The following is a 27,906-nucleotide window of genomic DNA, read 5'->3' on the forward strand; positions in this document are numbered from 1 at the left end:
ACATATCACTACCCCTGCTTACACATATTGCACATGTCTGGATTCATTGTTGCTCTTCACTCCTAGTTCTTTTGACAACTCTCTCTCTCTCTCTCTCTCTCTCTCTCTCTCTCTCCATGGATGCTGATCCTTTAGAAACATCATCATCCTTGAGCTTGCCTCTTATTCTCGGTGAGGGGCAGCATGAGCAAGCTGGAAGCAAGGTAGTAGAAGAAGTAGAGTCAAGCTTTCATCACCAAACTAGAGCCACAACCTCCTTCCTCAAAACCTGTTTCAATGGACTCAATGCACTCTCAGGTAATTATCTACTTCTTAATTAATTATGCCAAATTTTTCTTCTCAAATTATTATTATTATTTTTTTTTTAAGAAAGCTTAATTAAGGCATAAAATTATCATCTTAACAACTTTTTTGGTGTTCCTTGCTAGAATATATTGCCTCTTCATTTTGCACTCAGCAAGTTTAGTTATGAACAAATTTATTTATTTTTCATACTGTTAGTCTGATGATAGCTAACCTCATCTGAGACTACAGATGGTGATTTTCACACTCTTGTTTTCTCCTTTCTGCACCTCTCCTTTTTCTTTTGTCCCTTCATTCTCCTTTGATTTATTCAATCTAAAGGCTAGAAAAACGAATAGTGGATATGGAGAAAAGTGGGGTGTGAAAATCACATCCCAGGTTCATGTGGAACCATGACTTCTGATCTGCGTATGATTTCATATCGTTACATGTGCATTTAAAATGTTCTTCACTTCTAGCTCAAGAAAAGTGAGGTTTTAATGCCCAAAATTGTGCTCTTTTCGGTGTTCAGGGGTAGGGATACTGTCAGTTCCTTATGCACTAGCATCAGGAGGATGGCTAAGCTTGATCTTCCTTTTCTTAATTGCGGCTGCAGCCTTCTACTCGGGTTTGTTAATCCAGAGATGCATGGATGTGGATTCTGATATAAGAACATATCCGGACATAGGCGAACGTGCATTCGGGAAGAAGGGAAGAATACTGCTGTCGATTGTCATGAATGTAGAACTCTACTTGGTTGCAACAGGGTTCCTAATTTTGGAAGGAGATAACTTAAACAATTTATTTCCCGGCGTAGAATTAGACGTGGCCGGATTAAGAATTGGCGGAGAACAGTGCTTTATAATTGTTGTTGCCCTCATTATTCTGCCAACAGTTTGGTTAGATAACCTGAGCCTTCTTTCTTACGTATCTGCAAGTGGAGTTTTAGCCTCTGCCATCATCCTCGGTTCGATTTTGTGGACTGGTGCTTTTGAAGGAATTGGATTTCATGAAGAGGGCACACCACTGAAGTGGAATGGAATCCCTACGGCTATTAGCTTGTACGCGTTTTGTTACTGCGCGCATCCGGTGTTCCCGACCCTCTACACTTCAATGAAAAACAAACGTCAGTTTTCCAATGTAAGTAGAAACTTGTTACCAAGTGACATTCATTCTATTTTGTTTCAGGATTTTTATCAATCTGTTGTTTCCTTGTTGCAGGTTCTTCTCCTATGCTTCATCTTGTGCACCATGTGTTATGCATCAATGGCAGTTTTCGGTTACCTAATGTTTGGATCTACGGTTCAATCACAAATAACTTTAAATCTCCCAACTCACAAAATCAGCTCAAAAGTCGCGATATACACCACGCTGGTCAATCCCATATCCAAATATGCTTTGATGGTTACACCAATTGTGAATGCTGCAAAGAAGAGGTTCCCGAGTCACTACAAAAAGAGACTCATCGGCATGTTAGCCAGCACCACCTTGGTGACAAGCACCGTTATAGTAGCTTTGGCTATACCATTTTTCGCTTATCTCATGTCACTCGTCGGAGCATTTTTGAGTGTAACAGCTTCAATTATATTGCCGTGCTTCTGCTACCTTAAAATTTCAGGTATTTATCGACGCCTTGGATTTGAGATGTTGATTATAGGGCTTATATTACTACTGAGTGCTGCAGCAGTTGTATTTGGCACTTACACATCTTTAGTAGAAATAATAGGGCACTTGTAAACGGATTCTCTTTGTGGCCAATATATTTGTTTCGGTGGCAGTTTTCAAATTCATCCTCTCTTTCTTTCGAGATAGTATATCAGCAAGCTGCTGCAGTTTGTACCAATCTGCATAGTATGAAAAAACAGACTCAGAGTTGGAGAGGTCTAGGATTTGTAAACAGGAGTGTTTTTAGTTATTGAAACTACAGATGCTTCCTTTATTTCCTTTCTTTGCGATCGAAAGGGCTTCTTCATCAAAGAAATTCCATTTATTAACGATCCCATAACTCGGAGAAGACCCTCTCCAGAATGTAATGCATTACATCTAATATGATTAAAAATTCATCGTTTCTTTGATCCTACAAATCACAATTCGAGATACAGAGAGTTCACAGAGGAAAATGTTCCATGTCGGACAACACTTACGAAAAATCAGCAATGTGCTATTCCATTAATGAATTTTGAAATAAAAGAGGTTACATGATAACTGATTTTGATTACCAACGCAACTTGGGAATCATAGCCAGAAAAGAACTTATGGACGGACCCGCCTAACTCAACGCAACTCCCCTCTCCCCCCCCCCCCCCCCCCCCCCAACATCTTCTTCATTCGTCTTTCTTTCGTAACCTTCCTCAAATTTGCGGCTTTGTCCCACATCCCAACTTCGGCAAACATGTTTGCGGCCATCACAAGATTCCCACCCCCTCTTTGGCTCCAATTCAAGCAACTTCTCTCTTACTTTGTTTCCTACCCCTTTGTTATCATGGCACTCCACGACCACACATTCCGCGTCTCCATCTTATCGAAAACTATCCTAGCATAACCCAAAGCCCCAGACTTTGCATACATGTCCACAAGCGCCGTACCCAACTGACAATTCAAAGCCAACCCTCTTACAATTACTTGGGAATGAACCCATCTCCCAATGCTCAAGTTCCCAAGCTCCGAGGACGCGTTCAACACAACCACCATCGTAGTCTCATCCGGCTCAAACCCACAATTCCTCATCTTCACAAAGTATTCAATCCCCTCGTCGAACCAGAAATTCTCAACGCAAGCGGTTATAACCGCATTACATGAAACAACACTTCTCTCAAACATTTCATCAAACACTTTCCGCGCATCCTTAATTTTCTTACACTCACCATAAAAATGAACCAGATTGTTCTGAACATACACATCACAGTCCAACCCACACTTCACAACTCCCACATGCCCTTGCTTCCCTTCTTTCAGCGCAGCGGCCGAAGCGCAACACTTGATCAGGAAAGGGAAGGTCAGCTGGTTGGGTCGAACACCGCTGCGGAGCATCGCGCGAAAGACCCAGATGGCCTCTCAGGGGGAGTCGCTGGAGGCATAGCCGCGGACGAGGAAGTTCCATGACGACGGCGGTGAGGACTCAGAGTGGCGGAGGAGGGTTCGGGCGTAGGCGAAGTTTTTGGCGGGAGAGAGGGCCCAGAAGCGGACGAGCTGGGTGAGGAGAAAGTGGTCTTTTTGAAAGCCGGAGACTTGGATTTGGGCGTGGATCTGAGAGAGGTGTTTGAAGGTTGAGCAGAGGCTGAGGAGGTGGAGACATTGCTGCTTTTTGGAGCCCAAGTTTGAATTACAGTTATTGGCGGTTGGGATTGGAAGCCGAACCATGCATTTGGATTTGGGGATTGGGATTTAGGGAGAAGTCTCGGCATACAACAAAGTAAAAAGCAATAATGTAGGTTAAAGTTTTAGAGAGTTCTAACGAAAAATTTCCGATACTGTTCAGTTTAACAAAAAAAATAATTTTACTCTAAAAAGTCACTTCTGGTACTATTCACTTACAACATTTTCTTTTTTTTTTATTTATTAAAACTCAAAGTTCTCAAGTTATTTTCATTAGTTTTCCTTAAAGTTTAAGATAATTGTTATTGGCACTCCAAACTTTTTAAAATTAGAAAGAAAAATACACTTATGAGGAGTGTAGAAAGAGATTTTTGGAATGCTAATAACCGTTCCTAAAGCTTAATTTGAGAAAAAAAATATTGAGATATTACATTTTTGTATCATTTGATGGGATGAGTGATATGTACATATCACATCAATTATCGAATCTATCTTATTGGATGATAGTTATATGCATCACTTGCCACATGAGATAGTAAACTAATATGGCCTAAAATTGTGGAGAGATTTTTCAATGTGCTGAGAATACGGTACGTCAAGTGTCATAATACAACTGGTTGGATATTTGAAAAAAAACAATTTACAACTACTTGTATTATAACACTTGGTGTATCGAGCCATGTTTCTAGCATACTGAAAAAAATCTCAAATTGTGGTCACCCTTGAGAAAAAGTTTCCACCAATTGTATTGTTACACTTGGTTTACCATGCCGTGTTTCCGATATATTGAAAAATCTCTCCTCCCTAGCATTATTTTTTTGATAATTCCAAAATCATGCATTGAGATGTGTATTTTTTTTTTATTAACAAACGATATTATCAATACTAAGAAAGTAGGGGAGCGGGTTAAGTCTCACACTAGGTTAAGCCCTGGTTTGGTACTTACGTGCTTCTGAAAAAAAGTGGGTATCAAAAAAAGCTGAGAGCTTTTTTATGTTTGGTAAACATTTAACTTCACCTTTTTTTTTTCACAGTTTAAGGTGAAAAAAAAAGGCAAAATCACAAAGCTGCAAAACCCAACTTTGAAAAATCGGCTTTTTTTGCTTGCCCAACTTCTGTGCAAGCCAATTTCGCAAGAGGTGCTGAGGCCTTTAATGAAATTTTCCAATACCCAAAATGGCCTTTAGCAATTAAATAAATTATACATTATCACTGTCGACTACGTCGTCGACCCTGCCACGTCTCTCTTCCATCCTCTCACAACTGTTTATAAATAGTTTATATAAATCTTATAAATGTCATAATAAAAGAAAAGATAAACAAATTATTATATAATATTCAATATCATATATTTTTTAGTCATTTTACACTGTCGCAGCGGTTTTACATAAAAATTTACCAAACATTTTAACACTGTCGCTAAAAGCACTTTTACAAAAAAAGTTTATCAAACACTTTACTGTTTTATTTCACAGCTGTTTATTCTCACAGCACAGCAAAAGTAGTTTTTTTTTTCAAAGCACAACAATACCAAACCAGCTCATAATGTGGTTCAAATTCATCTTTAGTGACAATCGAACCTAAAATCTTTACTTATAAGTGAAAAATCATACCACTAACTAGACCGTAATACTAAGTAGCTGGATTAAAATGTGTATTAGCTTGTCTACATGACAATGCTTTAGAATACTCTAATGAGTCATGACGTTCCAAGAGCGTGAAACTTCTTTTTATTAGTCATAGGGGAAATGATCTAATCGTTGTTGTATGCTAACATGGAGAATCAAATTTAGAGACCTCGAATTAACTGGAAAAATATATATGTTTGTAAATTATTTGAATTATTTTCGGAAAAACAAAACAGATAATTATATAAACCAGTTAACAGTTCTCCAAATAACCGTTGATGACTACCTAAATTTTGAATTGACAAAACCTTTATATATATAATTCAGAAACCGTTCCAAAGTTAAAATCCATATCCACAAAACCAATCGATCGAACTTTCCCAGAGAGAGAACAACTGCAAGAATGGACCAAACGACTGACGGCGTCGGAATCAAAATCTACAATAATGCAGTCTACGGGGATCCACACGACGACGAGTCCACCAAATCACCACCAAAGCCACCGCCACCTTCTTCTTCATCTCAGCCTCTGCCCCTGCTCCGACTGAACCCGGACCACTTGCACGGCCGCAAACGGCGTGCCGTTGCGAAAGGGGTCCAGAAAACCCTATCCAAGACTTCAATGCTGGCCAACTTTCTTCCCACGGGCACTCTCCTAACCTTTGAGATGGTTCTCCCCGCTATCTACAGAACCGGGGAGTGCACGCGTGTCACCACCATGATGACGTACGGGCTCTTGGGTATGTGCGCCCTCTCATGCTTTTTCTTCCACTTCACGGACAGTTTCCGTGGTCCGGACGGGAAGTTATACTACGGGTTCGTGACGCAGAAAGGGCTAGCGGTGTTTAAGCCGGGCTTGATGGTGGAGGTGCCGAAGGAGGAGAGGTACAAGTTGGGGCTGTCGGACTTCGTTCATGCCATTATGTCCGTCATGGTGTTCGTGGCGATCGCATTTTCGGACCGCCGCGTGACGGACTGTTTGTTTCCGGGGCACGAGAAGGACATGGATGAAGTGATGGAGAGTTTCCCGTTGATGGTGGGAATCGTGTGCAGCGGCTTGTTTCTTGTGTTTCCGAGTACTCGCTACGGGATTGGCTGCATGGCTGCGTGAATGAAGCAGATGCGTAATTCGAGATACAATTTATTTGTTTTATTAGTTAATGACGTTTGTGTTTCTGTAAGTTGTATTAATATGTTATGTTGTTTGTGTTTATATATATAATATATGTTATATTGGAAAGAAGTATCTCAAGAACCTGGTTCGGTACATCAATAAATTATATTATTATATTTAGTTTATCCGTCTGTATATTCGGTACAATAAAAAATTTCTTGTTATATTGATATGTTGCATTATGATTCACTTTGACAATGATTTTGCTTTGAGTAATAGTATTTTAAGTTGCAAATTTTATGCTTTATATATTTGATCGATAGATCATTAGTTGACCTAGGGCATGTGCTTGACTTGATTTCCTCTCCTAATATCGCTTGAATCTTCTTTTATATTTGCAAAAGAAAATCAAAATAATTATCAAATATACCATATGTTGTAATCATTAATTTGCCTAATCAGTAAATATATGACATATGTTGTAACCGTTACCTTGCCTAATTCCCATATTCATTTGAAATAATCATTAATTTACCTTCCAATATTGGTCTAAAAAGTAGTGTATATATCTGTACAATCGAGCATATATAGTTTCTCATCCAAATTAAGGTGGATGAGTTTTAGATATTGAACCCACCCATCAATTATATTCTTGTTAAGTTGTTAATATTTCTGAGAAACGGCCAGCGTCAACAAAATTGTATTTTGCATGGCGGTCGTACTGCTTATAACTGTGACTACGACCATGAAGGCTCATGCAACTACGCGGCTCCCATACCTCTCATAAACATATGCAGTTTATCTCAACGACACCAGGCTGTCTTCCTCCGCCAAGGCCGCCGTCGCCAGTATGTAATTAAAAAGTTTAATGAATCCCTAATAGTACTCTAATTATTAATTAATTATATACTATACACATTTAATCGACTTAATTTTGTTTGTTGAATAATATGTTGTAGAATGTGACGGGAGATGTGCATGCTGCTTGTGCGTGCATAATCCAAAGCCCTATTGCTTTAAGTGTTGCGATCCGACAGGCACTGCCCCGACCCCGACGACCTATGCTTTGCAATACGATGCATAATCCAACTGCTCTCAAGACTCTGAAGAGTGATGGATGCCTTTAACTTTTTGATTAATTAGTCAATAAATGGTGTTACTTCCGTTAAATAATCATCTGGATGAACTATATATATGTACTAATTTTTAAATGGAAGTTTTCACTTAAGGACGAATTGTTACTTCTTTGGTTTGCATTTGTTGCAAAATTATGCAAAGTGTGTAAATGGGATTTTGCAATTGGTAGTAGCTAGGACCCTTGGAGTAAATAGGTGTAGCCGATCCATTGCATGTAATGTTGGTTATGGTTCAGTTTGGTTCAGTGTTAATCAATTATCTAACAGTAGATTTTGACCGGTTCGATTCCACTTTGAACAAAACTGATCAGACAAAACTGGATTTATCCAAGAATTCTTCGGTACAATTGGTTATGTTTGGTTTCTGCCATTTGATTTTTTGTTTAGAGCTTTTAAGAATCTCAATACAGCCTTCAGAGGGAAGGGGTCTTTTGTCGGGCACACAGACTGACACAGTAAAAAAAGAAAAGAAGAGACCAGACAGTAGACCATGTTGGGCTTGACAACCAAACAGACTAGGGCAGTATTATTTTTTTTTTTGGAGAGACTTTGGATACGGTTCTTAGTTACGAATATTCTTTGATTGAAATCTTGTTAGTTTTTAATTTTTGATCAAGACCCCTAAAATTAATGTGATAATTTATTTCTATGTACGTTACTATATTTTTTAATTAAATTAAAAATTAGAAATTTTAGTTGATTAAATAAAAAAACCATAATTTGCGGGATTAAAAATACTAAAATATAAATATACTATTGTGTGTGTGTAAATATGGGTACATTCATCAAAATTAACCAAAAATTAATTGTATCAAAACATGGGTACATTCTTCAAAATCACCAAAAAAAAAAAGATATTAGACTTAATAACATTAGTAAATTTCTTCGATTAAACTTGACATGGATACATTTTAAAATCAAAGAAAAAAGAATTTACCCATATAAGTTTAAAAATGGATTAGAAAAAAAATTGAATAGATTTTATATAAAAAAAAATGTACATTTTACATCTAACAAATTGGTATATTTAAGAATGAGTACATTTTAAGATTAAAAAGTTTTACATGAATGGGTACATATAATTAGGATGGGTACATTTAGCAAAATAAAAAGTACAAATGAAAAAAATATATGGGTACAAACACAAATAAACTTTAAAAAATATGGGCACAAAAAGAAATTAATATATGGGTACAAATTAAAACTGAAAAGAAAATTGGTACAAATTAAAAAAGAATTACAAATTAAAAATGGGTATAAACTAAAAGTAAAAATATATGATATAAAATTTAGTCATAAATATAAATATACCAATTGTAACATTTTTAACATTAAATGAATATATTTAGAAATAAAAAAATATTTTATTATTGAAATAATTAATGATGTTATTAATACCCAAGGACTTTAATCAAAAATTGAAAATGAATAGGATTTTAATCAATGGAGTAGCAAAATGAAGGATGAGAACCTAATTTCTCCTTCTTTTTTTTATGTCTGCAACGTAAAAGTTTTTTGTTTTGGTCAAAGGGAATTTTTATAACAAAAATGAACAAATTACAAAGACTCCATAGGTAAAACCGAGAGATACAACAGCCTAAAAAAAAAAAAAAGGAGGATTAGTACAAATAAAACGTCACATATGTACATAATGCATGAGTAAAGATTCCTATTTATACCAAAAGCAAAAAATTACATAAGAATCCAAAACTAAGGCCCAAAAATGACGACACAAAAATTTAGGTAGTTAGTTGGTCCGGCTATGAGACGTAAGAATTTCTCTTTTTTTAGAAACATGTACATTACTTTATGGCATGCTTAAAAAATTGAACCAATTCATTTCAACTTTCAAATTTGTTAACATTATTCGAAAACAAGGTGATTGACTAAAGCACTTTCAAGTTTAAAAAGAAAAAGCTATAAAGAAAGTGATTACAAAACAACTTGATTGATCAAGATTGAAAAATAAGTAGAAGACAGTTGTCTTTTAAATTTAAACAAATAGATAGAAGAAGTTTTTAAAAAGCTATAAAGAAAGTGATTACAAAACAACTTGATTGATCAAGATTGAAAAATAAGTAGAAGACAGTTGTCTTTTAAATTTAAACAAATAGATAGAAGAAGTTGAGAGAGGATCTTCGCCGGATCCTCTTTGTGAGGATCTCATGATCCTTCAATAACAGTCGTTCATCATAAATCGTACAATCAGTTTTTGTTAAGTATTGTTTATATTTAATTTTAAATAAAAAAATTTATAATAATTTATGATCGCACGATATACAATAAACGAATATGATTTAAGAATCCACAGTATCCTCATAAAGAGGATCCAGCGATATACTCCTACTCATGGGAAGAAGTTATCATTTCATGATTCAAAATACTAAAAAATTCCTTTGATGAAAACTTAATCCTGACATGTTAATCTTGCAAAATATTCCACAATTTCAATCACCAACCTCTTAATTCTCGAGAAGGCTCTACCTCGTAAGTCATATCTACCAAAACCAACAGACACTACAACTTTTCACGGTGTCAAATTCAATGAGAAACATGTGGTAGCATATTAGAAATAAAAGGCAAAACGTGAAATTCGTTTGTGTTCTTTCTTATTTCTTACAGATAGAATTCAATCACGGAATGAGATTCTGAATTTTTGTTTTTGGAGTTCACAGATCGAGAGATGTAAACCATTCAAGAAAAAAAAAGATCCGAATCATTAAAATTTTTGAATTTTGTAAAATGAACTAGGAGACTAGTGGAATAGGTCATAAGAGTCGTATGATTAAAATTGAGCGATTCAAATTTTTTGGTCTGTAAATTTCGAACACAGATATAAAGTGAATCTCAATTTTTCAATCACTACCACTGAGTCTGAGCTGGCGGTGACTGTGACTCATTAAGATATATGCCTACATACACGTTTTCAATGATTTTGTGGAAAAAAAATGTACAATAGTTTTGGACTGCTTGGATAGGTCAGTTGATTTTAAGCAGTGCTTTGCATCGAGTTCGAGTCTTTCCTGCAGAGTAGATAAGAATAGCGTGTATGGAGCGCTTTTAAGAATCTCAATATAGCCTTCAGTTCATTGGGAGAGGGTCTTTTGTCCGGAACCCCGTCTACAGACAAACGGAAGGGGTGGGCTGTCAATACGAAATTCTACGAACGCTACTTGGCTACTAGAAGTTCAGCGGCCACTTGGAAGGATAAAGTTAAAAAAATAAAATTTGTAAATTAAACGATGTGTTGTCAATAGGAATGTGTATGTTTATCAACATTTAAGTAATAAATCAATCATCAATTTTCATGTCCTTTAGTTATTAAAATTTTGTCTACAAATTTAATCTCCCTAGTATTACCCATCTTGTAATTACATTTAGAAAAGTGTCAAAATAATTAAAATGATAAACGCAAATTAGAAAGTTGTTTAAATATGATTAGGTATCAATACGAGTGGCTGCTGAACTTTCAACAACCAATTAGTGTCCAAATTCTACCAATTGAACCAATTCATTTCAACTTTCAAGTTTGTTATCATTATTCTTAAACAAAGTGATTGACTAAAGCACTTTCAAGTTTAAGCAAAAGCTATAAAGAAAGTGATTACCAAACAACTTGATTGATCAAGATTGGAAAATAAGTAGAAGAAAGTTTGCTTTATCATTTAAACAAATAGATAGAAAAGTTGTTATCATTTCATGATTTAAAAAACTAGCAAATTCCTTTGATTAAAACTTTATCTTAACATGTTAATTTTGTAAGAGAAATGCTAAAGAGACTCTCAAAAATGAAATTCTCTATGAACTTTCTTTTTATACAATATTTCACAACATTAACACAAAAATTAACGTTAAAATATAAAATAATAAAGAATTTACAAAAAGCTTCACTTTGAAGGAATACTCTATAACGCTCCTTATTTTGTAAACTATTCCACAATTTCAATCATCAACCTTTCAATTCTCGAGAATTCTAAAGAAATGCAAAAAAATATTCTTAAATGTTTCTTGTAAGAGAAATGCTAAAAACACTCTCAAAAGTGGAATGTGGACTCTTTGTCACCGATTATTTTTGACACAATATTTATAATATTAATATAAAAATTAATGTTAAACTGTGAGGTAACAAATAGTATACAAAGATTTCCAACCCCACCCCTTTAATTTCAAGAATTATCGAGAAAGCTCTCCCTCAAATCTATCAAAACCAAATGGTGTCAAACTCAACGAGAAACACGCGGCAGCGGATTAGAGATTAAACAAAACAAAAGGCAAAACGTGGAATTCGTTTGTGTTCTTTTTTATTTCTCGGACTTAATGGGTATCCTTTTTGGATTCTCTTTACGTAAGTTTTAAAAATTCTTAAATTGTGTTCGTTTATCGTACATTGTATGGTTAAAAATAATTTTAAATAATTTTATTTAAAATTAAATATGAATAGTACTTAACAAAAATTAACTACACGATATACGATGAACGAACACAATTTAAAAATTCCTATAATTCTCACATAAAAATCCGAATAAGACCCTCATTCTTCAATCACGACCTCTGAGTCTGAGCTGGTGATGACTATGGCTCATTAATTCATATGTCTACTTAAACGTTTTTAATAATGTTGTTGAAAAATATGACCTATAGTTTTGGACCGTTGCATTTGGATGGATCAGTTTAGTTTAAGCATTGCTTTGGATAAGTTCGAATCTTTCCTGCGGATGATGGTTGCATTAAAAACATATATTCACATTCACATAATTATATATAACAAGAGGTGATTGTATTCAATGTGTGGCTATTATATCTAATTCTATTTATGTCAATATCTTTGTATTTTTTTATTTCTCCTCCTTTCTAAACTAGTATAATTTTAAGAAGAATATCGCTATGTTGAACAATATAATAAGCGAGGCAATTTTTATTTTGTTTTATTTTATATCAAAGAAAATATAGAACAACAATAAACAGAATTGTGCTCGCTTTTAGATAATACAAATTCATTTTAGTGCCGTGCGATTTATATAAGAAGTGTGATATCCACATATCTTTTTTTATTTGTCATACATTTTTTTAATTTTCAGCCGTCAGATCAGATAAATTGAAGATCAAATGACAGAAATTAATAAAAAGTGTGTTAGAAGTAAAAAGAAGTGTATGAAAAGTAAAAAAAATAGTGTGTGGTTAGCACACCCTTTTACATAAAACAACAAGTTATGACTAAACGACCGTCTTTATTTTTATTTTTATCAAGACTGAACGATAGTTTAATATAATAATCTATCTTATATAATAGAAAGCGAGAGCCCCAATTTGGGGTCACGCATTTGACAAAAGATCAGGACAAAATTGCCCCTCAACAAAAAAAAATCCAAAAGCAGCCCAATATAATATATCAAATAATGTAGGGGGTAATTTGGTAATTTGATCATCATAAAATATAATATAAATATAAGTGGGAAGAGATAAAATAATAAAAAAAAAATGAAAGGATAAGTGAAAGTTGATGGTGCCCATGTGAAAGAAACAGAAAAATATAATAAAATAAGGAAAATGATGAATATTGTGTTCAAAAATTTGACAAAAATATTAGGACAAAATTGCCCCTCAACCAAAAAAATCCAAAAACAACCCAATATAATATATCAAATAATGTAGGGGTAATTTGGTAATTTGAACATCATAAAATATAATATAAATATAAGTGGGAAGAGAGAAAAGAATTTAAAAAAAAAAAACTAATAAAAAATGCTTGAAAACTTTGAGTTTTAACAATAAGGACAAAATAAAGGGTAAAGTGAATAGTACTATAATTAACTTTTTAGTGTAAAAATGTGGTTTTTCGTTAAAATGAACAGTACCGCGAGCTTTTTGTTAAAACTCCAAAAGAAAAATGAAAGGATAAGTGAAAGTTGATGATGCCCATGTGAATGGGAAACAAAAATATAATAAAAAATAAGAAAAATGATGAATATTTTGTTCAAAATATCTTAAGAGGCGCGTAATACCAATGATAAATTAGTAAAGTTTTTTTTATATTATAAATTAGTATCTTACAATAGGTTAGTAATAATTTGATTCAATCAGTTGTTTCTTAAATATTATTTTCTTTATAAAAAAAAGGTATTTCGCACGCGGATAATAATGTGATTAAATTAATTGTCAAATGATTGTTTTTTTTTTTAAACAAACGATATTATCTACACTAAAGAGGAGGGGTGGACTTAGTCTCACAATGGGCTAGCAATAATATGATTCAATCAATTGTTTACTAAATATTATTTTATCTATTCTTAATGTAAATTCTATAGAAACTGATTTTATTATGTGAATTCAGTTGCTTTAGTTGGTTTATGAGAGGTTTCTTCTAGCATGATCTAAAATTATTCATTTACTCCAAATATTTAAATTTCCTTTTGTCAATTTACGCATATAAATACATATAAAACGTGTAAATCGCATGTGTACTGTCACATCCCGGGCCCGCTCCACCATCGTAACATGATATTGTCTGCTTTGGGCCCCGACTACGCCCTCACAGTTTTGTTTATGGGAACTCACACGAGAACTTCCCAACGGGTCACCCATCATAGGATTGTTCTCGCATGCTATTCGTTGAATTTCGGAGTTCCAATGGAACCCGAAGCCAGTGAGCTCCTAAAATGCCTCGTGCTAGGTAGAGATGAGAATATACATATAAGGCTCACAGAATCCACTTCCCTGGGCGATGTGGGATGTTACAAGTATGCCGTGATTCAAAAAAAGCCTTCTGTATGCGCGTGCGTGAAGGCTAGTATAATGTTATGTGTAAAAAAAATTTGGGTAAATTACATAATACCCCCTCAGGTTTGAGGTCTATTACAACTTCATACAACATCTTTAAAACATTTCACTTTCATACAACACCTACTATTTTATTTCAATATAGTGCATCAGTTACATTTTCCATCCATTGATCTGTTAAGAGCTTACGTGACCATCACATTTGTACCACGTGGCTGCCACCTGTGTGCCATGTGGCAAAAAAAATTTATTTAAAAAAAAAAAAAACCTGAAAAACGCAAAACTTACCCCACCTTCCCCGCAACCCCTCTCCACCCCTCTTCTCCCTCCCAAAACCCATCTTCCCCCACAACTCGCCTCATTCTCCTGCACCCTACCCTCCTTTCTCTCTTTACAGCCGACGCCTAGAAGAACTCACACCCATAAAAATGGCGCCCTTATCCTCATATCCCACAGAGCCACCGACTGCCTCACCTCCTTTGACTTCCACCCCTTCCCCCATCTCCCATCACCCCTTAGCAATGTGGACAAAATCCACCACAGCGTTGTTTTAATTATCCCAAATTCGATCGCCTACCGCCGCACCCTCAAAATCAATGTCTTGGTGGATTTCGAGAAATGCGACTCAGAGTGTGCACTCACGACGATCGAGCTGTTATGCAGAGTCCCCGAGGGTTGCGGGGCGTTTGAGGTGCACGGGCTGACTGTGCCGCTGTTGGTGAAGACGATTATGAAGATCTTGGACTGGGTGGCAGAGTACGCAGCGGAAGAGCTACTGTCGATGTGCTCGGCATCGGAGAAGAGCCAAAACAAGGCCGTGTCGGCGGGGGTTCTGACGCAGGTGAGGGAAACGAGGGTGAGAAGAGAGAAGGGGTTGGAGATGAGGGAGGTGGTTGAAAGGCTTGGCTTGGGAGGGAGAAGAGGGGTGGGGAGGGGTTGCGGGGAAGGTGGGGTGGGTTCTACGTTTTTTTTTTTTTTTACTTTTTTTTCTTTTTGGTTAAGAAGATTCAGGTTTTTTAAAAAAAAAATAATTTTTTTTTTTTACCACGTGGCACACAGATGGCAGCCACGTGGTACAAATGTGGCAGCCACATCAGCTCTTAACGGATCAATGGATGAAAAATGTAACGGAGGTGTTATATTGAAATAAAATAGTACGTGAGGTATGAAAGTGAAATGTTTTAAAGATGTTGTATGAGGTTGTAAATGATCTCAAACTTGAAGGGTTATTATGTAATTTACCCAAATTTTTTTTGACAATGTCACCATATCTATAAACCTCGTTAAATACTCCTTTTTCGCTTCACGAGGATGCCAAGGAAGCCCAGGCCCACCACAGAAGCAGAGTGTCTGGCAGAAGAATCACGGTTGAGCAAGGACTCTGTTTGTGGTCAGTAGACACTACCAACCTCATTTCTTCCCCAATTTCCATCAGCAAATTTGAGCCCTTCCATGATTTCCCCTTCTTCAGTGGGACCCATCTCAACGACCCTCCTCCCCGATTGTTCTGTTGCTTTTTCTATCCCCGTCCATGGTTTCTCTTTCCCCCGTTTCAGTTTCGCCTCCGATTCGTCATCATTGTTCAATCCGGCTTCGTTTTCCCACAATTTCCTCGATTGGGTTTGTTTCTGATTGAATTTCCTCAACTGGGTTTGCTTTATTTTCAGCGGAATCGCCCTCAGTGTGTTGTATCCGGTCTATGACCTCCTGCTAGCCGAACACACTGTCTAATGGCTTCCATTGGGTCTCTGCCTATTATAATAGAGACCAAGACTGACAGCTCTGTGCTTGTTCGCAGCATTATTAATCGCCGGCTCAGATTCCCATTCTTGACGAAACGTCCAAGAAGCTCCATTGAAGTTGGTGGGATCAATGCTTCTGCAGGTGGGTCTTCGGAAGCAGTGGGAATGTGCAGAGGACAGAATGATTGGTGCTCAAGAGGGAATCTTTGGAGGATTAAGCCGCTTAATGCGATTGGAAAGAGCTCCGCGCAAGGTGAGGACGGCGGCGAGCCGGAGGATCCCCTTCAGGCCACCATTGAAAAGAGCAAGAAGGTTCTTGCTACTCAAAGAGAACTGCTTCAACAGGTAATTTCAGAAATTAGTCTCTTTTGTAAAGAAAGTAAATAATTTTAGGCCACAAGATTGCATCTTTTATGCTGTTTTTAGTAGTTTGGGATAGTTCAAAATTTGGAATAAGCAAATTTGGGTTTGCAGATTGCTGAAAGAAGGAAATTGGTATCTTCTATACAAAGTAGTGATACAAGCCAAGAAGAAGAGGAAGCTTCTTTTGAACAGGGGAACGAATCGGTTTCGAATGCAAAAAGTTCTTCAAGTAGTGGTGATGATACGGTTGAAGACCAAATTGGCAGCATTGCTTCGAGCGGCTATGAGCATTCAACTGAAGAAAAGGAGTTCGAAACCGTGCCTTCTGCTCTTAGTAGAGGGCTTGATGAAATAGAAAAGGATCCGGATAGTTCCAAGACAGAGTGGTCTGATGGTTTGCCATCTTTTCTTACAAACCTTGAGTCGTCAACGCTAAAAGATGAGGAGCTTGTTGATCTGAAAGAACCAAGTGTAGAGGAGGTCCATGATGAGGCAGCTGGTTTTACCATTGAAGACATAAAGCCCCCTCCTTTGGCGGGTCCTAATGTCATGAATGTCATATTAGTAGCTGCAGAATGTGCTCCATGGTCGAAAACAGGTAATGTTCCGTAGGACCAGATTGTGAGATGGCAATGTCCTTTATAGAGACTGAAAATGAAGAATTCTTTTAGGTGGGCTTGGAGATGTTGCTGGGGCTTTGCCAAAGGCTTTGGCTCGGCGTGGACACAGGGTCATGGTAATGCATGTCTCTTTTGTAATATGTAACTTATTTCCCAAATTTCCCTGTTCAGTAGTTTCATGGAAAATGAGCTGGGAATATAATGAATTAGGCATGGGGATGAAGTAAACTGACATTTCCAGCACCTTGCATTTGATTTATTTTTGAATGGCTGTTAAACCCAGAGTCTCTCTCTCTCTCTCACATAGGTTGTGGCACCTCTTTATGGTGATTATGCGGAACCCCAACATTCAGGAGTTCGGAAAGTATATAAAGTTGCTGGCCAGGTGGGCAGCATCTGCAGCATTTGACTGTAACTAATATTCTATCAAAGTTATGAATTAGATACATTTTAACTACTCTTCGTCTAACAAATAACTTACTTTGCAGGATATGGAGGTAGCATATTTCCAAGCCTATATTGATGGTGTAGATTTTGTCTTCATTGAATCTGCTGTGTTCCGTCACATGGAGAATAATATATATGCAGGAAAGCGTGAGGTAAGATATTTTGTTCTCATTTTAGCTTCAATTGCTTCTCAAGAGGGATAAACAATGTTCATCTTATTTAGATTAATATTAGATTACTTTTGCCATGCTAATGCGACAGAATTATCATTAGAGACTTGTATTGAAGAACCACTATCACTTAAAAGAATGACTCTGACTTAGTGACACCTCTTTCTTCTAAAAACTTTTAACATCTATGTCATTTGTACTCCTCGTTAACGAAGATTGGTTGGCTAATTGTTTACTATTGTATCAGGATATAAATGTGTAAGGTTTGTCCAGATGGTACTCGGATGGGCTTAGTTTCTTAAGCAAAAAACAAAGTTTAGGCTGGGTTTGGGATTTTAAATTAGACCTCATGTAGCCTTGTGCGGCTCAAGATTTATTCCTTAAAGTATATTTTTTCAAGAATCGGTTAGAATTGATTAGGACTTGCTCAGACACACTCTAATCTTAACCTTTTTTTATTAGAAATGAGAAGGTAAACTAAACGTAGATAACTTTGTGTGTGAACATTTACAAGATAGGCTGCAGCGGCTGCACAGATAACCAAATAAATAGATTAAGTCTATATAATCAAATAAATAAATTGAGCCTAAGCTTGGCTGGCTTCTCAACCTTGATGGTGATCCTGTTTCGATTCTTGCTGATTACAGTGTTGATTTGGGGTATCGTCACTTTAAATAAGATTATAAATTCCTTTTTGCAATATGGACCTCTGTTATTTGCCTGCCATTTTAATGCAAATTGAGTTACTTTTCTTTGGATTTATGGTGCAGGATATTTTAAAACGCATGGTGTTATTTTGCAAGGCAGCAGTTGACGTACACCAGCTCACCCCTTTGTTTAGACTCTGTAGAGTTAAATTAGCAAATGCTATTTTCCATTTTATCTGTTAAGACATAACAAAACAAAAAAACTGGTTGCAGGTCCCTTGGCTTGTCCCCTGTGGTGGTGCTTGTTATGGTGATGGGAACTTGGCTTTCATTGCAAATGATTGGCATACTGCATTGTTGCCGGTGTATTTGAAGGCATATTATCGAGACAATGGCTTAATGATATATACAAGGTCCATCCTTGTAATCCATAACATAGCTCACCAGGTTAGTTCCTTTGATAAAAGTTAATTTAACTGAAACTTATTTTCAAGTCATTTTATTGTCTAATGGAAACATGAGCTAAATTTGCATTGTAGGTTGTTAGACAGTAAGCTATGAACTAAGTTCCTAGTGTATTTTATCCAGGGTCGGGGGCCAGTAGCTGATTTCTCCTTCGTTGATCTTCCGGGACACTACCTGGACCTTTTCAAATTGTATGACCCTATTGGAGGTGAGCACTTCAATATCTTTGCAGCTGGTCTGAAGACAGCAGACCGTGTGGTTACTGTAAGTCATGGATATGCGTGGGAGCTTAAAACGGTTGCAGGTGGTTGGGGATTACATGGGATCATAAATGAGAATGACTGGAAATTCAGAGGCATTGTTAATGGAATTGACACAAAAGAATGGAACCCACAGCATGATGCTTTCTTGAAATCAGATGGTTACACGAACTACTCCCTGGAGACACTTAAGTTTGGCAAGGCTCAGTGTAAGGCGGCGTTACAGAAGGAACTAGGTTTACCAATCCGTGAGGATGTCCCAGTAATTGGTTTCATTGGGAGGCTAGATCACCAGAAGGGTGTCGATCTCATAGCAGAGGCAATTCCGTGGATGATGGGTCAGGATGTGCAACTAATCATGTTAGGCTCTGGGAGACCTGACCTGGAAGAGATGCTCAGGGCATTCGAACACCAACACCAAGACAAGGTAAGGGGATGGGTTGGGTTTTCTGTACAAACAGCTCACAGGATAACTGCCGGCGCAGACATTTTGCTCATGCCGTCAAGATTTGAGCCGTGTGGACTGAACCAACTATACGCTATGAACTATGGGACAGTTCCAGTTGTTCATGCAGTTGGTGGACTGAAAGATACCGTGCATCCTTTCAATCCGTACGAGGAGTCGGGACTTGGATGGACATTTGACAGCGCTGAGGTCGGTAAGCTAATCCATGCATTAGGGAACTGCTTATATACTTACCGAGAGTACAAGCAGAGCTGGGAAGGAATCCAGAGACGAGGGATGATGCAAGACCTGAGTTGGGACCGTGCTGCTCAGAATTATGAGGAGGTTCTTGTGGCTGCAAAGTACCAATGGTGAGCTATTGCAAGTTCTGTCCGAGCACATCGACCCGCCAAGGTTCTGTTAAGGAAAATAACTACGGTCGTTGTTACCATGTAAATTTTGTTCGGACTCTTCTTTTTTTCTGATCAATCACACGGTTGCTCTTTGTACTCAGTCTGGCATGCGAAAGTGAAAAAATGATAGTTGTTTCTCACTCATGTTTTTAATCAGTGTTGCTTCTTATCGCTATTGGAAGCCATATTCTAATCTGATCTAAACTATGAGAAAAAGTTTCGAACTTGGAGGTAGATGGGAGCACATTGTCTTAGTCAACTTGGTTACGCGTAGGTCCTCAGAAACGTCACCTTATGTTGCAATTTCCATAAGACTCGGACACACCAGGAATACAAATTAAATTTATTAGTTTTATCAATCCGAATAGAAGACTATTATGAACGCTAAGCGAACAAATTGATAAGATAGACTAACTCTAATTTGTGTTCCAAAGCATCCAAATATATCAAACCGCATCTCCTTGTAAAAGACACATTCGATGTTTGCTACTCTACGAAAATGAAACTCCCCTCTCCCGATCAAACTGCAGACAGGAACGTGTAGAAAGCAGTCCTGCAAAGCCCTTCAACAGGCAACCTTCAACCGCGCATGGAGATTTTGAAGAATTCAGTGGACTGCTATGTCTTACGGTTTCCATGGAATCATCCACACTATTTCCTGATGTAGTATCGTCCCAGTTTGCTGGTATGCATGACATCGCACGACTTTTTTTAGTGCTTAATGCAGGATTCCAGTCTGTACAGTGTGGGAACAGGGTGGGTGAGGATACCATTTCATCGATCTGCATGTCCCCAGGTAACTTTCTCTTCAAACCGGGTAAAATCTTCAATCCTGCATCACAATATTATTAGGGCGACGGCTTGGGATGTTCCACCAAACACAAGTCTGGCATTAGCTAAGGTAGTGAAAAATGGGTCTGAGCTTGGAAGTATAGTGACGTACCAGGAAGAGGGTCATCATATGTACATGACCAGGATTCTGAATCACCGCAGTTACAGTTGAAGCTAGAGTTATTGTTAGATCCCAAAACCCTGCAAGACAAAAAGTCTGTTCAAGTATACATTTACGTAGACCTATCATTATGGGTATTTAGACTCACATTATGAGCTATTATTATGAGGGTACAGAGATCAAACCTGTACATATGTTCAACGAAGTCATCTATTAAAACAGGCCAAGCTCCTGAAAAAAGATTAAAGCAATGATCATTCAGATAGGAGTCTCATATCTGATGGACTCAAAGCGCAATTTGAATTTATTTATAGTTATTCATGTAATTTGTTGACAATCTAACATGCTTAGATAGAAAAGAGTACGCATCAGTGTAAGACTGATGATATATACCTTCAGGATCATACCCTTCCAGATTTTCGTGCACACAGCGGCTAAAAGCTAAAACTTGCCGCCATGTATCTTCAGAGATGTTATGCCGCTGATTTTTCTATGAGGAATACCAAAGATTAGTTGCCTTGTAATACAGAAACACTTCATGCACATGAACCCAAAAACATTATGTTCTCATATTTCAAATAATTTTGCATTTAACATGCAGAATTCTTGGTTCTAGCCACTACACTGTTGACAATTTGGCTTCGGTCTGTATATAACTTTATATCTCAACCAACTACATGACATAGAACCATGAATTCTTGGTTCTAGAACTTCTAACCATGGTCACCATTAGCAAGACAATCATTACTATATCTACAAAACGTAGTAGCAAGCATTGAGTTACAGAAACCTTAGAATGTTTGTACCTCAACAAAATCACACCACTGATTCAGCAACCGAAACCTCCCAGCTAGGACGAATCTCCATGCAGTCACTGCCTTATTTACAGCTGCAAATAATTCAAGAAAACAAGAAAGGCAAAGTAGGGTGTTCATATTGCAGGGAATGAACAAAAACGTTTAAGAACCATCGAGGGTTGAAGAAAATAAGTTATAATTCAAGAAAACAAGAAAGGCAAAGTAGGGTGTTCATATTGCAGGGAATGAACAAAAACATTTAAGAACTATCGAGGGTTGAAGAAAATAAGATAACTTACTGATATTCTTCTGACCATTTTCACGGCACATGAAGAAAACAAAGTCATAGAAACGTGAGTATTCAGAAAAGTCTGCCTGCAGAGGGAGGTTTTTCTTTTGTCAGGAACTCATTGAGTCATGTAAACTAACCTCACACATCAATTAACAAGAATCTACTTTAAAGACTTCGATAAATAAATTTTACCATCAAATCCAGACGCAACATTAGCTTGAGAACTTCATCAAAAATTGATATCCTGTCAAAGCAAACAGTTTACTATTCAATCAACTGATAAAGAAAAGGGGAAACAAAATGCTCGAAGGCTAAAATAAAAGCATGATGCAGGATGACCTCATCCTAAGGGCTCCCCAAATTATGTTTTGTCTCTTAACTCTAGCTTCTATATAAAGAATCAAAGATATATACCTAGCGTGTAGTTTTGATTCCAGCAGATTTAAGAGCTGAGTTAACGCCTCCCTTGAATATTTAGCCATCTGTGAATCATCATTTTCTCTATAACCTTCCACATGACCATATCCATTTCCTGTCCTGATATCTGCAATTTAACGGTCAGCATTCCTACTCGAGACTCATCAACAATCTAAACTGAAATTTACATAATGACTGGTTATACTTATACACAGAACTGGAGACTAAAACAACTCGTATCTAATCAAATTGAAAACAGAAATATCTGAAAATACCTAACGAAAAGAAAGCTATTCTTCCCGCATACAGGTAGAGTTTTTGAGTAAGTATAGCCATGTAAAAACTAAATGAAACCAGAAATGCATTTGCTTTATTTCCTAAGATAGTTAATAATAACCGAAAACATTTGTAATAATTCACAGCCAAATGCAGTTAGCTAGCACAAAAGGGTAACCTTTCGAGCAATGAAACTGATAGTCGATCAAAGACCCGAAGACAAAGGCAGCAAGAAATACACAGCCTTTGCACCATATCTATCACAAAGATACAGTATTTCACACAATGGAACCTCAAACAAGTAAATTCACGTGTTAAATCAGCTCAATGCATGTGTTCTCCACACTTTCTCGGCAACCAAACAGAAAATAATTAACAACCCAACTTCAGTAAGGAAAACACCGCAAAGGTAACGTATTTATTTTCAAATTTCTCGCACCAAGTTGAAAACTTTCAGAAACCCATTAGAAAGAAGTTAAAGGTTCAACAAATCCGCGGCTTTCTACCCCCAAAAAAAAAAAAAAAAACCAAAAATTCAAATTTCACAGCCGTTGAACAACCATGATGGAAAGAATTAAAGCTAAATACGAATTGGGAGAATTTAATCAGTGAAACAACAATCAAAGAAATTATAAATAAAAAAAAAAGGGTGGAGCAAAATGATTACCGCAGAATCGGCGATAAATCTCAAAGATGTCGAAACGAGTGGACCCGGACGGATCCATACAGCTCCGGGGAGATTAGAGTTTCCAGGAAGAAGGAGGTGGTTGACCTCTGGTCTCCACCACAACGCCAATTATCAGCTACCGACCCCCGTTCTCTTTCTCTCTCTCTCTGGTTTTTCTCTCCTATTTCAGTTGGGTGTGTTGTGATGTGTAAGTTTGAGCGAGCGAGAGAGAGAGGATGTTGTGAACCGGATCTGCCAGCCCAGTCTGTTGGGCGGGCTTTATATTGGTGGGCATCGGAAATTCGGTTGGCTCCATCCGAAAGCTAGAAAAAATAAGCAAATACAAGAGTGCAGAGTCGAAAAGGGAGTGCGAAAATTCGGTTGGCGTATCTTAAGTCTCCTTTTGCATTTAAGTTTAAACTCTGTTTTCTAAAATTTAGATTAAAGTAATTAGAATATGACTTGAATTAAAAGTGGTTAAAGAGTGATTTCTTCTGCACCCTAATCAGAAAACATTTTTATCTTTAATTGTAAACAATCCGACAAGTATTTTTTAAACAAAGTTGAATAATTAAACTAACTTCATCCTATGAGAAGAGGAATCGAATCTAGGTGTAAAGTGGACACCATAGTTGTAGCTAATTATTAGCTTATTCACGCCTTTATTTTTTAGATATTTTTAGTTGTCTTGAATTTCAATTCAAGTATAATTTTTGGAATGTTAGGGTATGTCGGCAATGTTTTACAAAACAATTGTTTAAGAACCGTTTTGTAAAACGAATGACAAATGGGATTTGAGAATGCGCATGGTACTTTAGTCCGAAAATGATTTCGGAAAACGAAAACATTGAAAACGCATCTGGTATCAAATGTGAATATATATTATAGAGAAAATTTATGTTTGGTAGTAATGGTTGCCGTGGCGGTAAAAATGGTGTTGTTGAGACGAGAGTGGTGTTGATAGAAATGATGGTTGGAATAGTGGCAGTAGTGGTGAGAATAAAGATATTAGCAGTGGTGGAATACAGGTGGTGGCAATAGCAAGGTAGAGGGCAATGGGGAAGTGAATGATGGTGGTCATGGCGATGGTGGAAGAGGATGGTTGTGTTAACAAAGGTTGTGAAATGGTGGTTGGGAGGTAGGGATGATGGCGGCAGAGATGGTGGAGGTGGTGGTGGCCATAGTGAGGGTAATGGGTTGGAGAATGTGGTGACACCTTGATGATGGTGGTGGTGGTGGTGCGAGATGGTGGTAGTGGTGGTGGCCACAACGATGAGATGGTGGAGGTAGTAATGGCCATGGTGGTGGTGTTATGGCGATGCATAATATGGTGGTGGTGATGGTGGCGTGAAGGTACAAGTTTTGGTGGTCATGTTAAGACGTACGGTGGCGGTAATGTAGGTTGTGGCAACGTTGAGACAGTGGAGGTGGTGGTGGCAGTGGTGGCGATGTTGATGATGGTTGAAGATATTGTAGTGGCAACAATGGTGGTGGGAGGTGGTAGTACGAAAAATTATGGCCGTGGTGGAGGTGATGGTGAGATGGTGGAGAATGTGGTGGTAGTGATAATAATGATTATAGTAGTGGCATACATGATGTTATTTTATATTAACTTTGTTTTATAATATATCTTTTATTTTTTTATTATTTTGAAAATTGTTTTTGAAAAACAAAGGAAACAACAATTTGATGTTCTACAAAATTTAGACTAAATATTTCTTTTTTGCATTTTTCGTTTTCTACTATATTTTCACAAAATAGTCTACCGAATGTCTTTTTTACCCGTTTTGATATCTGAAAAATGAAAAATAGTTTTGCAAAACATTAACTTTTTTTTTTTTTTTGGTAGAGACGGATTAGGCATGATTAGCTCTTCGTCAACAGTCGCATGCGAGACACCAACCCTCTCTCAAAGGAGAAATGACCGTTGCACTCAGAAACCCCCCGCCTGTCCCAAAGGAGAAAGGACCGTTGCAAAACATTAACTGACCGACCCTTAGCTTCTTTCCTTGTATATTTTGAAAAAATGGATTTTGATGTAGGGAAATTGTAACCTTATAATTAACATGACCAAACTAAACTATTTTCTCTAGGTGGGAAGCTTGCCTTATTCCTTCAAAGAATTAACTTTAATTGGTACCGCACCCTTTATATTGGCCTAAATCTAGATCCCTACTCGGTCTTTTCGCTCTCTCTAATTCTTAAAGCTTCAAAGACGACAAAAGCAATGTCTTCCCAATCGCAACCCACAGGCCCTTCCACCGACCCTCCACCGAACACTGCTACTCAACCGACAACGTCCTTCACACTGCACGCACACGACGTCGACTCCGACAATACGTCCGTTGTACTAGCCCTACCAGTTACCCCAGCGATGGCAGAAGGAGGAGGACCACCCCAACCCAACAGTTTCCTCGACTCTTATTTTTATCCAAATCCCCCGCCCGCCGCTGCCTTGGCGGCTGTGGCGCGCCTGTCGTTGGTGACGGCCTTGGCTGGGGCGACCCAGGCTTCGATAGAGGCCTTGCCGAAGGTGACTCTGACGGAGGAAACGTCGGCGGAGTGCTGTATCTGCCTGAAGAAGTTGGAGGTCGGGGAGGAAGCCAAGGAGATGCCATGTGACCATAGGTTTCATCCGGTTTGCATTGATAGCTGGCTCGAGAGGCGTCCTTCCTGCCCGCTTTGCCGGTTTTCGATGCCTACGAGGGCGGAGGCGGCCGCACAAGGGCGAGGACATCAGACCAACAGGTGGGATTCGATTGAAATGGTTGATTAGGGTTCCGTGAGTGCTAAAGACTCATGGAATAATATAGTCGTGTTACCTTTTTTCCTTTTTTTTAAAATGTTGTGTTACTTAATTAGTTTAAATTAGGTATTAGATAATGTTTATCTTATATATATGAGTAATACTACATGACACTAGTTTTTTTTTTCCTTCTTCTGGTACGAATACATATTTATAATAATTTTTTTAAATGATTTGATCGTATATATTTTCATTCATCATTCGTACACTATTATTAAAAAAGTTAAAAAAAATTCAAAACCATTAAAAACATCAGACTGCAATGAAACAAAGTAAATTAGTACGTTTCTTTAAAAGAAACACCAATATTACTACTATTTAATCCACTGATTAAATAATTACGAATTATTCAATGGTTGGAACATATTAAACATCATATCATTCGCATCCTTGTGTTGTGGTGGCCCGTGCCAACTAACTACAAAACACCAGACGCATGAATATTATCATTTTCTCAGTCTTTTTTTTTTTTTTTTTTTTTTGACTTTACACCTAACTTTTTAGAAGACTGTTCCTAAATGACAACATGAATGACACTCTGTCATTATAAAGCACTGTATTACATAAATCTTTCATGAGACGATTGGGACATTATGATACATAATCTTTCAAAGTAAAGACATAAGTGTGAGGGGCCCCAACCTTCTCTGAAATTCCATCTCCAATTGATGGTATTTTCCTAAGTCACCGGCCTTTTTTTCAGCGAAAATAGTATCTCATGTTAGCATAACTTCTCATTTTAATTTTTGAAATTTAAAATCAATAAAAGTAGTTCTTAAAATTGTCCACCGTCAATCATTTTGATCATTATGTGGAAAGTCTCTATTAAATTGAAGAAACCACCGGTTCAAGTGGGAAGTGTTATTGACACTTCAAAAATCTCATTCTACACTCCTCATAAGTATATTTTTCTTTTATACTATAGAAAGTTTGGAGTGTAGAATGAGATTTTTGGAATTCTAATAATAATTCCCGTTCAAGTGAAGGATTTGATTTGACAAAAGCACCCTCAATTTTAACAGAAATGATTATAATGATTGATAGTGGACAATTTCAAGAACCATTTCTATTGATTTCAAATTTCATAGACCAAACTGAAAAATACCATATCTTGAAAACCATTTTAGCTAAAAAGCCGGCCAGCAAAAAAACCAAACCTTAAGTTCTAGCATAAACCAAGATGACGATTTAAATAGCAGGTTTAAGCTAATTCAGGGCGTTACATCGGATGCCGTATTCTCTGCGGATGATAATGCAATAATCGCTTGTACCACATTGGCTTTCACTTTCGCAGTCTGGCAATCTGCGTCCAACCCTGTGCTCAGGTTTCTTCCTCGAATGCATTGGCTTGATAAGGAGGTTAGACCTTTTGCTTTTATGGGTGCCTCATATTCTAGCTGAGCTTAGAAATCTCTTGGGGGGATGGTGCTCAGTTTTGCGGGGTTCAATTGCTTATGTGCTACTTTCTTAGGTTTTCGGTTTTCTGAGCTCGTGCAGAAACTGTGACGATATCGCTATGTCATTGCTTGTTGCTAACGCCACAGGTGAAACTTTTTGCATTTCGATACGTCTGCATATTTCATTGTCGACGAACTTTGCATTCACCAGTAGCTTAGTTAGTTATGGATGGAGGCTCTTGTTGAAACTTTTGTCACCTTTTCCTCGTTTGGAAACATATTCACAAACAAAAATTTTAAGCACCTTTGCCTGTGAAGAAAATCAAAGAGAACTTAATTAATTTTTTCTCGATTGAACGAACGGGAGCTGCTATCCACCCCACATTAACAAATACTACCGAAAACTGTCAACTCAAGCTGTTAAAATTTCCCAATCTTTGGACATGTTTTGTTGTGATTGCCGCCCCTAAAGGGGTTT

At 37.3% G+C, this 27,906-nt stretch overlaps 4 protein-coding genes and 2 pseudogenes across 5 annotated transcripts; 4 read left to right on the forward strand and 2 right to left on the reverse strand.

Annotated features, from left to right (window-relative positions):
* Positions 1-2,221, forward strand: LOC137708496 (amino acid transporter AVT1I). Its single transcript, XM_068447588.2, has 3 exons — positions 1-297; positions 815-1,422; positions 1,504-2,221. Exons 1-3 carry the CDS (start codon positions 117-119, stop codon positions 2,017-2,019), a joined length of 1,305 nt encoding a protein of 434 aa, XP_068303689.2. The 5' UTR covers positions 1-116; the 3' UTR covers positions 2,020-2,221.
* A 386-nt stretch (positions 2,222-2,607) lies between these two features.
* LOC148689250 (pentatricopeptide repeat-containing protein At2g36730 pseudogene) lies at positions 2,608-3,696 on the reverse strand (annotated as a pseudogene).
* Positions 3,697-5,572: 1,876 nt separating this feature from the next.
* LOC137749323 (protein DMP9 pseudogene) lies at positions 5,573-6,518 on the forward strand (annotated as a pseudogene).
* A 9,039-nt stretch (positions 6,519-15,557) lies between these two features.
* LOC137707455 (starch synthase 2, chloroplastic/amyloplastic) lies at positions 15,558-19,964 on the forward strand. Of its 2 annotated transcripts, XM_068446329.2 has the most exons (9): positions 15,558-15,872; positions 16,051-16,339; positions 16,469-16,955; positions 17,029-17,093; positions 17,285-17,362; positions 17,466-17,576; positions 18,365-18,409; positions 18,515-18,688; positions 18,830-19,964. In XM_068446329.2, the coding sequence occupies exons 1-9, from the start codon at positions 15,784-15,786 to the stop codon at positions 19,784-19,786; spliced, it is 2,295 nt and encodes a 764-aa protein (XP_068302430.2). In that variant the 5' UTR covers positions 15,558-15,783; the 3' UTR covers positions 19,787-19,964. The 2 variants fall into 2 exon arrangements, with proteins under 2 accessions (XP_068302430.2, XP_088544864.1); XM_088688738.1 differs by having other exon boundaries at positions 15,839-16,339.
* A 182-nt stretch (positions 19,965-20,146) lies between these two features.
* Positions 20,147-23,608, reverse strand: LOC137707456 (defective in cullin neddylation protein AAR3). The gene is made up of 9 exons (XM_068446331.2): positions 23,226-23,608; positions 22,280-22,409; positions 22,058-22,109; positions 21,873-21,948; positions 21,583-21,665; positions 21,170-21,266; positions 20,962-21,007; positions 20,768-20,856; positions 20,147-20,656 (listed from the first exon to the last, which is right to left on the reverse strand). Exons 1-9 carry the CDS (start codon positions 23,281-23,283, stop codon positions 20,316-20,318), a joined length of 972 nt encoding a protein of 323 aa, XP_068302432.2. The 5' UTR covers positions 23,284-23,608; the 3' UTR covers positions 20,147-20,315.
* A 1,844-nt stretch (positions 23,609-25,452) lies between these two features.
* On the forward strand, positions 25,453-26,001 carry LOC148689251 (E3 ubiquitin-protein ligase MPSR1-like). The gene has a single exon (XM_088689428.1). The coding sequence runs from the start codon at positions 25,453-25,455 to the stop codon at positions 25,999-26,001; it is 549 nt and encodes a 182-aa protein (XP_088545554.1).
* Positions 26,002-27,906: the final 1,905 nt, after the last annotated feature.

This window comes from Pyrus communis, chromosome 17 (genome assembly GCF_041283825.1).
Source record: "Pyrus communis isolate YQ-2024b chromosome 17, ASM4128382v1, whole genome shotgun sequence".
NCBI classification, from domain to species: domain Eukaryota; kingdom Viridiplantae; phylum Streptophyta; class Magnoliopsida; order Rosales; family Rosaceae; genus Pyrus; species Pyrus communis.

Bases quoted from the DNA above. Each gene is read 5' to 3' on its own strand.
- LOC137707455 (XM_068446329.2), top strand. From the start codon at position 15,784: ATGGTTTCTCTTTCCCCCGTTTCAGTTTCGCCTCCGATTCGTCATCAT. The intron at 16,340-16,468 runs GTAATTTCAGAA...TTGGGTTTGCAG, and splicing joins AAAGAGAACTGCTTCAACAG to ATTGCTGAAAGAAGGAAATT. The intron at 16,956-17,028 runs GTAATGTTCCGT...GAATTCTTTTAG, and splicing joins TGCTCCATGGTCGAAAACAG to GTGGGCTTGGAGATGTTGCT.
- LOC137707456 (XM_068446331.2), bottom strand. From the start codon at position 23,283: ATGGATCCGTCCGGGTCCACTCGTTTCGACATCTTTGAGATTTATCGC. The intron at 21,666-21,872 runs GTAAGTTATCTT...AATTATTTGCAG, and splicing joins AAATGGTCAGAAGAATATCA to CTGTAAATAAGGCAGTGACT. The intron at 20,857-20,961 runs GTTTGATCTCTG...TTTGTCTTGCAG, and splicing joins TTCGTTGAACATATGTACAG to GGTTTTGGGATCTAACAATA.
- LOC148689251 (XM_088689428.1), top strand. From the start codon at position 25,453: ATGTCTTCCCAATCGCAACCCACAGGCCCTTCCACCGACCCTCCACCG.
- LOC137708496 (XM_068447588.2), top strand. From the start codon at position 117: ATGGATGCTGATCCTTTAGAAACATCATCATCCTTGAGCTTGCCTCTT. The intron at 298-814 runs GTAATTATCTAC...TTCGGTGTTCAG, and splicing joins TGGACTCAATGCACTCTCAG to GGGTAGGGATACTGTCAGTT. The intron at 1,423-1,503 runs GTAAGTAGAAAC...TCCTTGTTGCAG, and splicing joins ACAAACGTCAGTTTTCCAAT to GTTCTTCTCCTATGCTTCAT.